At 45.9% G+C, this 12,295-nt stretch overlaps 1 protein-coding gene across 2 annotated transcripts; it reads right to left on the bottom strand.

Moving 5' to 3' along the window:
- Window positions 1–5,649: 5,649 nt before the first annotated feature.
- EEF1A1 (eukaryotic translation elongation factor 1 alpha 1) lies at window positions 5,650–10,039 on the bottom strand. Of its 2 annotated transcripts, none has more exons than XM_063152916.1 (8): window positions 9,950–10,039; window positions 9,034–9,220; window positions 8,053–8,232; window positions 7,631–7,927; window positions 7,231–7,381; window positions 6,783–7,039; window positions 6,343–6,577; window positions 5,650–6,053 (listed from the first exon to the last, which is right to left on the bottom strand). In XM_063152916.1, the coding sequence occupies exons 2-8, from the start codon at window positions 9,175–9,177 to the stop codon at window positions 5,929–5,931; spliced, it is 1,389 nt and encodes a 462-aa protein (XP_063008986.1). In that variant the 5' UTR covers window positions 9,178–9,220; window positions 9,950–10,039; the 3' UTR covers window positions 5,650–5,928. The 2 variants fall into 2 exon arrangements, with proteins under 2 accessions (XP_063008986.1, XP_063008985.1); XM_063152915.1 differs by having other exon boundaries at window positions 9,034–9,196; window positions 9,950–10,028.
- Window positions 10,040–12,295: the final 2,256 nt, after the last annotated feature.

Here is a 12,295-nt window from a genome sequence, read left to right as displayed (position 1 = left end):
GCCAGATGGTGGCCTCTGTCACACATGCACAGGATTTTGGAGTCACAAGTGGAACAGCTGCTGTGCCTGGTAATGCTGAGCTGGCACTTCAGAGAGCCAGCTGCTTTGTCCTTGTCCCGCTGCATCTCGGGAGACTTTGGCCAGGTGGGCAGGTGACAGTGGTGGCTTGGTGACACTGTCCCAGAGCTGGCTGGGGGACAGGGCTGGCTTGGTGACACTGGTTCAGAGCTGGCTGGGGGACAGTGGTGGCTTGGTGACACTGCCCCAGAGCTGGCTGGGGGACAGGGCTAGCTTGGTGACATTGCCCCAGAGCTGGCTGGGGGACAGGGCTGGCTTGGTGACACTGCCCCAGAGCTGGCTGGGGGACAGGGCTGGCTTGGTGACGCTGGCCCAGAGCTGGCTGGGGGACAGTGGTGGGTGTCAGGCAGGAGCTGGAAGTGGCTGCTCTGAGCAGAGTGGTCGCGTCACCAGCAGTGACCTCAGCTCTCCTCGGCTGTGCCACGTGTGTAGCAGCCCGGGGAATGCGTGCCCAGGAATGAGCTGCGGGAATTTCCCTCACAAGGAAGTGACTGCAGTAGAGCAGAGCCCCTGTTCAGGGTGGTTTTTCTTCTCCCACTCCCAGGCCACATATATACACCCCCTCCTTCTCCAAAGAATTAGGGTATTGTAATCTATAAAAGCGCTTTAGCAGGAGGCTCTGTGACATTAGTTACTGTTACTAGTAATGTCAGTCATAAAAACTTATAATTACATTTAAATTCATCTGTTCCTTCCTTTATTCCCTCTGGAAAGGGCTATTAAAGGACTTGTTAAACATGGAGACAAGTCAACACCAACAATCCTATGTCTCCTTATCCAAAATACTCATGTCCTATCAGCAGAACCACAGCCTAGCTTATAAACTAAATATTTATTAAATATTAATGAAATATTTAATTATAAGAACTATACATAACAAATAATATAAAAATCATAATATGTATAAAAATAATAACTTATCAATAACTAAATATTAATTAATTTGGGGGCATTTAACTTTTTTTACTGAGGAATTAGCTTAGAATCCAGCTTCAAAATAGGAATTGCAGATTTTAAGGAGTCTGGTGGTGGCAATTATAAAAAAAAAATTAGATACCTTATTAAATTATGTAGATGTATGCAATGTTATATATATAACATATATATATATATAGGTGTATATATATATAACATATATATAGGTGTGCATGTGTGTATATATATATATATATATATATATATGGAACAAAAAAATGGGCATTTTGCTTAAGAAGTGCCCAGGTGGCTGCAGATAAGAGGAACCTGAAGTTTCCTTTTAATTTCAGCTTTACCTGCAATCAAGCCCCTCCAGGAGGGGACATTTGTGTTGCCTTTCCATCTCTGTGCAGGTTTGGAGTGAGCAGCTTTGCCAGCTGTGCTGATCTCTGCAGAACAGGCACCTGGGCTGGGGAAACACTGTGGCTCTTCCCTTTGTATTAAATAATCCAGATTTTACTGGGCTGAAAGGGAAAATGCGACTGTGACTGCTGCTGGCAGGGCAGGCAGGGCCCTGAGTTAGGGGTGAGCTGGCTCTGCTCATTTCCAGTGACTATGTAATGCAAAAAAATTAGCATATTAACCCAAGGACTAGTGTTTGTGCTGAGCCTGAGGTAGCAGGTGCCCTTGCAGGAGGATGCCCAGGGCTCTGGATTGCTTTGCTAAGAAGAGCCAGAAGAAAGACTTAGCAAGTACCTCAGCAAACCTACACAGGGCAAACCTATTGCTGCTACATCCTTAAAATCACATGCTTGGCCCATGGGGATGATTCACCAATGGAAGCTTGGCTACCTTCCTACTTGTTTTGCTTTTTTAAAGGAAGAAATAAGCAAAACCTGCACAGATTGTAGCTCCTTGGCTGACAGCCTGTGTGCACCCCACCACTGCCCCACCATGTCCCCACCCAGAGGCCAGAGATCCCTCATCAGAGCATCCCACTCTGATTTCCACCTTCCCTCGATACCTCACTCAGCATCTTCCAAGGAAAATATGGGTTCAGCTGCAACCTTACCAGTACAGAGGAGCTGGCAGATTTGAATTATGTTGTGTAAATAGTTGAAACATTAAAGGATTAAAGAACTACTGATAGGTAGCCAGGGAAAGTAACCTGATTTTTAAAAAAGCAGGCAACAATGTAATTGACTTATAATGCAGAAATAATCTGAAGTGACTAAAGAGGACCCAGAAAAGGCTAAAAATTCACAGCTTCTGTACCTCGGAAGCCAATACAGTTTTGATATCAAGATTTTTCTTCAGCTCTTTTGTACCCCAAGCGCCCTTTTCTTTCTCCTGAGGTGGTTTCTGGCCTCTCCTTGGTAAGCAGGAGCAGCATTGCAAGAGAAAGGTAATTTTGCCCAGTATTATCTTCCATGGTCAGAGTTTATTCCTCTGTTTAGCTTTGTTTAGCTTATGGTTTGGATATTATTTAAGATTTGCAGTTTCAGAAGACTAAATTCCCAGACAGGAAGTACTGCTTGGTGTAATCAGATGACATGAAAACTTTGAGTTATTGAAACTAATAAATTCAAAGGCGTTAATACTGTCAGGAATTTACAACTTGCAGTGAAATGTGTGAGTGAATTTTTGTAGGAAAGGAGCCCTGGGTGAAACAAATGCTTTGAGCAGGACTCAGAGGTGCTCAGGGTCCCCCAGGGTGCTGTTGGTGAGGCAGCTTTATCAGCTCTGCCACTGCGTCCTCCAGCCCCAGCCTCCCTCTGGGCACTACATAAACATAGGACTAATAGAAATTAAAACCAGGTGGGTTGTGTTCATCAGACTGAATTTACATGGTTCTTAAACAGATAATCATTTAGCACCAGTGAGGAATGGAATATCCCTGTACAGTGAAGTTTGTTTTTACATGGTTTATCTTGACCGTATCTAAAATTTAAAGTATGCATTTACAGAAAATATTTTCCAAAATTTGTCAATACCTTTCAAAACATACTGAGACAGCTAAATTCAGAATGAGTCTTTCATTTGCAATTTCAGTAAAGTAAGTTTTTCCAGTTATTAGCCTTGTACAAACTGATCTGAGATATAATTAAAATGTCTCTGGGCAGTAGTCTGAGCACAGCCATTTTATTCCAGCCTGAACTATCCACCTAGGCAGCCAACACTGAGCAAGAAGTACTTAGTGGTATCAGCTGTGACTGCACTGCACCATTTTCCTACAAAGACCAACCAGCCTTTGTCCTCTCTGTCCCCCACTTCCTCGCCACACACATTTCTGGAATATTTCTGTGTATCTAAAGTCCTCTGGACAAAACATTCATCAACAACTAGAAAGGAAACATTCACAAATGCAAGACTCCAGCCAGTTTTCTGCCTTCAGAGCTGGCTCCATCACCACACCAGCATGCTGTCACACCTCTGCATGAACACCACCAGCATTGCAGGACAGTGAGGAAAGAGTTAAGGACAGCTGTAAAAGTTGCTTAAAGAAATAAGCAGTCAGAAGACAAATACAGTTCTCAACTAAGAACATTTATTAAAAGTTTGATCGAAGTAGTTTTATTCCCAAATTTTGTTTACAAAAGTCTAACAATTTCCCCAGGTAGTCAGATTAAGAACTGAGATGGCGTTAACATCAGTGCATAGAAAGCAAATCTAGTTTATAAAAGTTAAAGTAAAAAAGAAAGAAAACCAAATTAGTAAAATGTAGGTTTAAAGTACATGAAAGCAATTGCTAGTATTGCAGGCAGAGCATTCCCAATGTTTTGCTGCTCACATGAAGTTGTTAGATGCAATAGTGTTATTTAGGGGTCTTTTCCTAACCAGTCCCTCTGCCATAACCTATGCAGCTGACTCTTGTCCTGCTCTCAAGCCAGGCCATTTTAACGTGACCCAGCCTCCCAGCAGCTGATCTGATCTGTGCACAGCTGACCCAAGGGCCTCTTGCAATAGAGCACTGAACTGCTGGGTCACACCTTATTTTCCCTAAGGATTTGAATGAGTTGCTCACTACAAGCCCATTTCCAAACTAGCATGGAGCAGGCACACACACTGCAGACAGCCCTGTGCAACGTGCACAGAGGCACTCCAGACTGGGTGTTGCATATCCAGCCCCAGGCCGGCCAAACCAAACATCCTGCGCCTAACAAAGGAATGTGAAGGAAATCTGAGGAACGCAGAGCCGCGCTGAAAGCAGCCTGTGCCAAAGCTGCTTTGCTTTTCATCCAGATCAGAACTCGGCTGAACCAGTCTGACCAAAGCCTCTTGGAAAATATTTAGCGGTTTAACTGAAAAGCATGCTAAGATTTGGCAAGACACTTCAAGCTTTATTATGGCAACAGCAGGTCTGCCTCCATTTTGAAGTTATGCACTTCCTGTTGCCCTGGTGACACCAACAAACCTCCAGAAGCAAATTCAGGCAGCAGAGATTTCTTTACTGAATTAGAGCCTGCAATGCCTCTCTAGCCTTTGCTTCCACTGTACCTTCAAAATCAGTGTGTAATGCTCCAAGATTCCACTGCAGTTAAGACACAGAAGGTGAGCAGAAAAGGAGAAAAGATCCAGACAAAGAGCATGAAAACAAGTACCAGCAGTTCAGACCTATCCAAGCAGTACAGATACGAGTTCCTGCAGAGCAAGCACACAGCTGGAGAAGGAAAGGAAAACAGAACACAGATAATACAGCCGTTTCAGGCAGAACAAACATACTGGTGTCATGGAACGACTCCCTTACAGATACCAATTCCTTTTGACCTATCCTGGGGATGCTGTGGGGAAATCATGTGAAAGGTTAGTAAAACAGCTGCACCATTATGCAAGCCAGCTCTGATTATACATTAACTGCTTGCCCCCATTTACCAATTTGAAGCAAGGCTTCTACGCCAGAATTCCTAATAATTACAGCTGGTGTTCTTATAACCCAGAACATTTAACTTGGGGTTGTCTACTGATTATTATTAAGAGTTTGGACTAGATACCAAAGTCCCTTGTAACTGTTTCATCCAAATTTTCACCCTGTTGTTAAAAGGATAGCAGGCACACTTTGTCCCACTGTGCCATTTGGTGCAGGCTGCAATGGCGAGTCACTCAGATTGAATCAAAGTGTAATTCTAGACAGAAGTTTCATATTTAGCTATTAAACATCTTACTATATATTAGAAAACATCTATGTAAAAGTGTTTAATTTTTGAAGATCTACACAACATGTTTCTCAGGAAAAAAAAAAATCTGGTTCTGCTTTTGACTAGAAAAATCAGTGTACAAAATGTTGGAAACCCAACATAGGATTCTTTATGTTTTTTTAAGGTTAAATGTGTTCACTTTTTTCTTCTCCATGTAGACTTTTCTTGGTTTACTCAATGCTTCACAGAATGCACGAAAACACTGTTAATTGTTACCCGGTATTCGTGCAATCTAATCTAAAACCAGTTTTTGAAAAAAGCACCAGGAAAGTTAAGGCTTAGATCAGTTTAAAAGTAAACCTGTAGATTAACTTTTTCTACTTTTCAGAAACAAGTAATTTTGAGTATTTGCTTTGCAACTTCTGAACATATTTAATTAATAACGATACTTTCTTATCCCACCATGACTAGATATAGGTTTTACCATAAACTTAACATTAACCCAAAGAACACAGAGACATAGCATTGAACTTCTGTTTTAATGGTCTCAAAATTCTGTGACAGATTTTTGGTCAAGTTTCCATTTTAAAAAATTTATCGATTTTAAAGACTAATAACTTAAACTGCCACGAAACAAATGGTCCACAAACATTCCTTTCCTTCTGAAGCTTTTACGATGCATTGTAATCATTAACCAGTCTTTCGCTATTAAACTTAAATGGCCAATTGAGACAAACAGTTCTGAGACCGTTCTTCCACCACTGGTTAAGACTGAGGTGGCAGCTGGTGTACAGAATTTTCATTTAGCCTTCTGGGCCTTCTGGGCAGACTTTGTGACCTTGCCAGCTCCTCCAGCCTTCTTGTCAACTGCCTTGATGACACCAACAGCGACCGTCTGCCTCATGTCACGCACGGCAAAACGACCTGAAAGCAAAAACACGATTCATGACTTTTGTCTGTGCTGCTGACTCCCAGCCCATCTGCTGCACAGTGGCAACACACACACTGGTACAAATGGGCCAGCGCTGCTCTGGAACCAGACCGGGAATGACTCTTCTCTGGAGTTTCTCTCCCTGTGCCAGTAAGATCCTGGTTCCACTTCACAGTTTTAAGTCCCAGCTTTCATCAGTGTCTCACAGAACACACTGCATCCCAACACTAGAAATCAAGGAGTGTCTTTTCCAGAGACCAGCATTAATGTGAGATGCCTTACCGAGAGGAGGATAATCAGAGAAGCTCTCAACACACATGGGTTTGCCAGGGATCATATCAACGATGGCAGCATCTCCAGATTTCAGGAATTTGGGGCCATCCTCCAGCTTCTTGCCAGAACGACGATCAATCTTCTCCTTAAGCTCAGCAAATTTGCATGCAATGTGAGCAGTATGGCAATCCAGCACAGGGGCATAGCCAGCACTGATTTGGCCAGGGTGGTTCAGGATAATGACCTAAGAAACAAAGAAAGCCAAGTTAGAACGAGTAATTTGAACACTGTAATGTTCTTACAAAGCCAAAGAAATAATGAGATTTTCTTCAATCAAATAGAACTCAAAATACAACTCTCTATGTTGCTTTACAGCTTAGCCTAACAAGACTCCTACTTTGGAATACAGAGCTACATTCCCAACATCCCTGAAGAGCTGCATAACGTACCTGTGCAGTGAAGCCAGCAGCTTCCATGGGAGGGTCATTCTTGCTGTCACCAGCAACATTCCCACGGCGAACATCCTTCACAGACACGTTCTTAACATTGAAGCCAACGTTGTCACCAGGCAGAGCTTCACTCAGGGCTTCGTGGTGCATCTCCACAGATTTCACTTCAGTTGTTACATTGACTGGGGCAAATGTAACCACCATGCCTGGCTTCAGAACACCTGTTTCCACACGGCCAACTGGTACAGTACCAATGCCTGCAAGAAGCAACAACAGTATTATTCATTATTCAGCTTAGTGAATATATGCCCTTATGGGGGGAAAAACCCACTTGCGACAAGAATTTAAATTTCTGACTTGGAAAAGCAGCTCTTGGGCAAACGCCTGCGTTTCTGGCCCATAGATCATCTGCTGCTGGCACACGAGCAGCACTCCAGAGAACACATACCGCCGATTTTGTAGACATCCTGAAGAGGCAGACGCAGGGGTTTGTCAGTTGGACGAGTTGGTGGCAGGATGCAGTCCAGGGCTTCAAGCAGGGTGGTTCCGCTGGCACTGCCATCCTTACGGGTGATCTTCCATCCCTTGAACCAGGGCATCTGTAATGGAAACAAACTCAGGTTAATCTCACTGCCAAATTTAATGGTGCTGAAAAAAAAAAGTGGTATCTCTTAGCATTATCTCAATTTACTGTTAGAGTAAAAATTTTCCTAAGTGCTAAGATTTATCTTGGACCTTGCGCTTCCCAAATGTAACTATTAAAAAACATGTGCATTTTTATCATTGCAGAATTGGTCTTAGCAGTCTCCACAGTTCCATGCCATAACAGAAATAAATGCCAAACCTACGTTAGAGCTAGGCTCCAGCATGTTGTCACCATTCCAACCAGAAATTGGCACGAAAGCCACAGTGTCTGGGTTGTAGCCAATCTTCTTGATGTAAGTGCTGACTTCCTTGACAATCTCTTCGTATCTCTTCTGGCTGTAGGGTGGCTCAGTGGAATCCATCTTGTTGACACCAACAATCAGCTGTTTCACACCCAGGGTGTAGGCCAGAAGGGCATGCTCACGGGTCTGCCCGTTCTTGGAAATACCAGCCTCAAACTCACCAACACCAGCAGCAACGATCAGGACAGCACAATCAGCCTTTGAAAAGAAAAAAACAAACCCTCACCATAATGCTTGTGTGTATGTCAAAGTACTACAACAACCCTTCATAGCAACCAAAGAACAACCTTCCTGAACCCCCAAATCCTACTTTCTGTACATACCTGAGAAGTTCCAGTAATCATGTTTTTAATGAAGTCTCTGTGTCCAGGAGCATCAATGATGGTGACGTAGTATTTGCTTGTTTCAAATTTCCACAGGGAAATATCAATGGTGATACCACGCTCACGTTCAGCCTTCAGCTTGTCCAAGACCCAGGCATACTTGAAGGAACCTTTGCCCATCTACGGTTACAAAAAGAACAGTGCTTGATTCCCATTAAAAGAAAAAAAGAGTTCTATACCTGCAAATAATTCAGAAAGATCACACAATCTAATAATAGTAACTGGCTAAACACTGAAAAACATGGCTGCTCATAAACCAAGCAACTAGATACGCTTGGCACTACTGGTGAGAGATGCCAACTGTTGAACCTTATTGAACCTGCTGACAGCTCAGACTCCCTGACAGCTTGTTAATTTCACTAATGCATCTTCATGATAGAGCTCTTGAGCCTGAGTCCAACTATTAAGTATCCTCTGCAATTTGACATCCTCTTAATACTTCAATCCTTGCAATAATCAACACTTTAACCGCCACTCTGCTCAACATTTGCCAAATTTTATTTTATAATTTTCTTATGACCTGTGCTGTTATTACACAGAAAAAAACCAGTATCAGTAAAACTCCATTTTTTAAAGTAGACCTCAATAAACCAACTTCTTTCTACGCAGTTTGAATCCAGTCATTTAACTTGATTCCAGATGTTACCATTAGTATGTAACTTTACCTTCACTTATTCTACATTTCACAATCTGAGTTTCTGCAGCTAACACAAGAGCAGATTGAACACTTGTTCTACCTCAGGGACAACTGCACCGCAGCTGCCGCCCTGTGGCCACGCAACACTGAGCCACTTGTTCAGCTCCTGGGGCAACCAAGCCGCCTCCCCGTGGCCACTGAACGCTCTGCAGGCTCGCTTTTCAATTAAGGGTCTATTCATTCCCGCAGCCCGGAATTTTGCTGACTGCTACAGGCCCACGCACCTCAGCTGCTTCCTTCTCGAACTTCTCGATGGTTCTCTTGTCGATGCCTCCACATTTGTAGATGAGATGGCCGGTGGTGGTGGACTTGCCAGAATCGACGTGGCCGATGACAACGATGTTGATATGGGTCTTCTCCTTTCCCATTTTGGTTGTTGAGTTTTTTCTTTCGGCAAAAGAGAATGGACACCTGTAAGTTCCCCAGAAAAAAGCTGGTTACGCCTCGGGCCGGGCCTTGGGGCAGCGATGGCGGCGCCACATGTGGGGCGTCCCGGCCGGGATGGCGGCCCCGCCCCGCCGGGGGAGGGGAGGAGCGAGGCGGGCGGGCCGGGGGCCCCTCGGAGCGCCCCTCGCGTCGCCCCCTCCCCGGGCTCGAGTTACCCCGGCGGCGGTGGCCGGGGCGCGGGGCGGCGGCGAGCGGGCCCGGCGGGCAGCGCGGAGGGCGGGGCCGCCCCGCTCCTTTGTGTGACTCACCCCGCCCGGGCCGCCGCGTCCTCCATTTTGTGGCGCTGGCGGCGGGCAGGCAAGGCGAGCGGCCATCTTTTCACTCGTGCCCCGGCCGCCCTCCCTCCGACGGCATCCGCCGCCGGCCCCCGACGGTCCCCGCACGGCCCCGCGCCGCTGCCCCCGGGGCGTAAGGGGAGGCTGCCGGGCGCCTCCTGCCCCACGTCCATCCGAACACGCTGCTCCCCCCACCTCAGCCCTGACATCGTGGGTGTGCACATGGTAACGGAGGAGGACGATGCGCCGCCATCCCGCCGCCCCGTGCTTCCCTACCCGTCCGTCCGTCTGCCCCGGTTCCCGCCGGCAGCCCCTGCCGGCCCCTCCCTCCTCCTCCCCTCGACCCTCACCACAGCCCAGCTGGGCGCTGGCCGGGCCTCTGGGGCGAGCGCGGCCTGGCCCTGCGGACGCGCCTCACCTGCTCGGCGACGGCGGCAAACCCGGAGCGGAAAAGACCGACAGCGTGCGCGGCGCCCCTTATATACCCTAACAGGGGGCGGGGCCTCGGGGACACGTCACCGCTCCCGGCGGCCCCGCGGCCCCGCCCGGGCACGGAGCGCCCTCGCCCCCGCCGGGGTGTGCGGGACCCCCCCGGCCCGAGCGGGACCGGCCCGGTCCGGCCGCGGGGAGCGATGCCCGTGGCCCATCCCGGCCCCGCGATGTGCCGAGGGGCTCCGCCGGGAAGGGAGCGGTGCCCCTCCCGCGCTGGGATGGAGAGCGGGCGGGCGGGAGGGGCCGCCTTGTCCGGGAAGAAGCGGGGCGGCAGCGAGCAGCCCCGGCCCCCTGCAGGGCCCAGCCGCTCGGGCCCGGGCACCGGCAGCGTCAGGCCTGGCGTCATGGCCGGGCCCGACGGAGGCGGCAGCTGACGGGAGTCCCCGGGGAACAGCCCCCGGCGGGTTAATTGTATTTCGCACTAGGGACACAAATGAACGCAATCAGCGAGATTAGAAACGATCAGTGAGTTACCCCGACCGGCGAGTTACAAATGTCGGCTGAACATCACGGAATACGGAACTGCCCCTAGCCCAGTACGCTGCAAGTCTCGCAGAATCAAGTGTGGAGGAGGGGAAGAGCAGGAATTTCTGGAAGCTTGTGCCGGAATAAGAAGCCGTCGTTTGGCTTAAAAAAAAAACCAAAAAACACCAACCTCTTTCTGCTTTTGTTGTAGCATTAGAGGAAAAAGTTGACTCGTCTTAGAAAACTTCGGCACAGAAATAGAAATCAAGGCGGACGCACCTCCAGCAAACATGTGTCTGAAGTGCAAATGTATCAGTCACGGAAGCGTTCGGGACATGGGGTCTCTGCAAGAAACCCTGACTGCCAAAAGTGCCCCCATACTGTGTTTGCACATGGCAAAACCCGCAGCCCTGGCAAATTGTTTTTAGAATCATGGCAATGAGGAGTCACAAAACAGCTCACATCATCAGAAAGAAAGGTTCTCGTGATTCGTAGATTTTTTCTGGTTTAGTCGCCTGTAACTGATATTAAAAAATCCATTAAATATTCAACATCTCCTATACCCATTCAAGAGAAATTAAGCTGAGAAGCTGAACTATCTCTGTTATTTTTAAATTACCTGCAAAGCTATGTAGTCCATGTTCTTACTCAGCTACATTATATGCCTGTCAGAAATAGTTACTTTTCCATAGACAGCTATAATCCACTTCTTGGTATGCTCTTCGGGTTGCAGTTGTATAGCATGGAAACAGCCTCTTGTTCAAAAACAAACAAAAAACAACAACACCAGCAAACTCATAATAAAAAAACTACCTCATGCATCTACAAATGTACCCTTCCACTTGACTTCAGGTTTCTCTGAGATAAACCCAGCATCAAATTCATTAGAGAGCAGTAAACTTAGTATTTCATGGTTTGATACGGAAGTGTTTCCACGAGATATGGTATTTTTCCCACATGAAAGATTAAAATGATGCATTTTGTTAAAAAAAAAAAACAAAAAACCAACAAATACATTAGAGAACATGCTGAGTTTAGAATACACCTTTTACAAAAATAACCAGATGCAGAGTAAAAACCTGGAAAAGGTTTAAATATTAAACACTTTTTTTTTAAGAAAGGAGAAAAATCAAATTCTCTCTCATTCCTTCCTATGTTTTTTAGCAGAGATTTGTGGTAGGGGCGGAGGGAAGATAGAGATGGTTCAGCTTTCCTCAAAATAACCTTCAGGGCCAGTTACTAGTGAAGACACTGCATATAAAGTGTCCCAACAATGAAGACATAGGAGAAGGGCAGGAAAAGGAAGGTGGTCTGCTTTCTGGAAATGGAAATGCATTATTGTGAAGGGGCTTGGGTTGAAGACCAAAGTGTAATATTTAGCAAGAAAGCTAGGAAGCACTTCTTTAGGGTCTTCTATAAAGCAAAGACTGTAAACACAGTTAAACAGCTTTATTCTTCAAGATGGTTTGAAGTTACCTACTAAAACGTGTATTTCAGTGTGTGGGGGAGGTATTTTAATGGATTGATCTGTCAAAGAATCCGTTTTCATAAAAAGGTAGTTTTAACACTTCCCAACTGCAGTCAAATATTTGTGCCTGAACAGGAAGAGGAGGAAGGAAATATGTTACTAATTTCTTATATAGTCCATACTAAACTGCATATTTCTAATTTTTTAAAGATACTTTTCTTAGAAGACTATTTAATAAATAAAGGCTCTTAGAATCAGATATTTCTTAAGGAAGTAGTTTCTTTCAGGTATTTCTTTTTTAATGAAGTACGATGTAGCTGAAAGCTATGAAAGCTGAAT

This window comes from Melospiza melodia, chromosome 3 (assembly GCF_035770615.1).
Source record: "Melospiza melodia melodia isolate bMelMel2 chromosome 3, bMelMel2.pri, whole genome shotgun sequence".
Classification (NCBI taxonomy): Eukaryota; Metazoa; Chordata; class Aves; order Passeriformes; family Passerellidae; genus Melospiza; species Melospiza melodia.
Note: the sequence above shows the minus strand (reverse complement) of the source record. Positions and strands in the feature narration are given on the sequence as shown.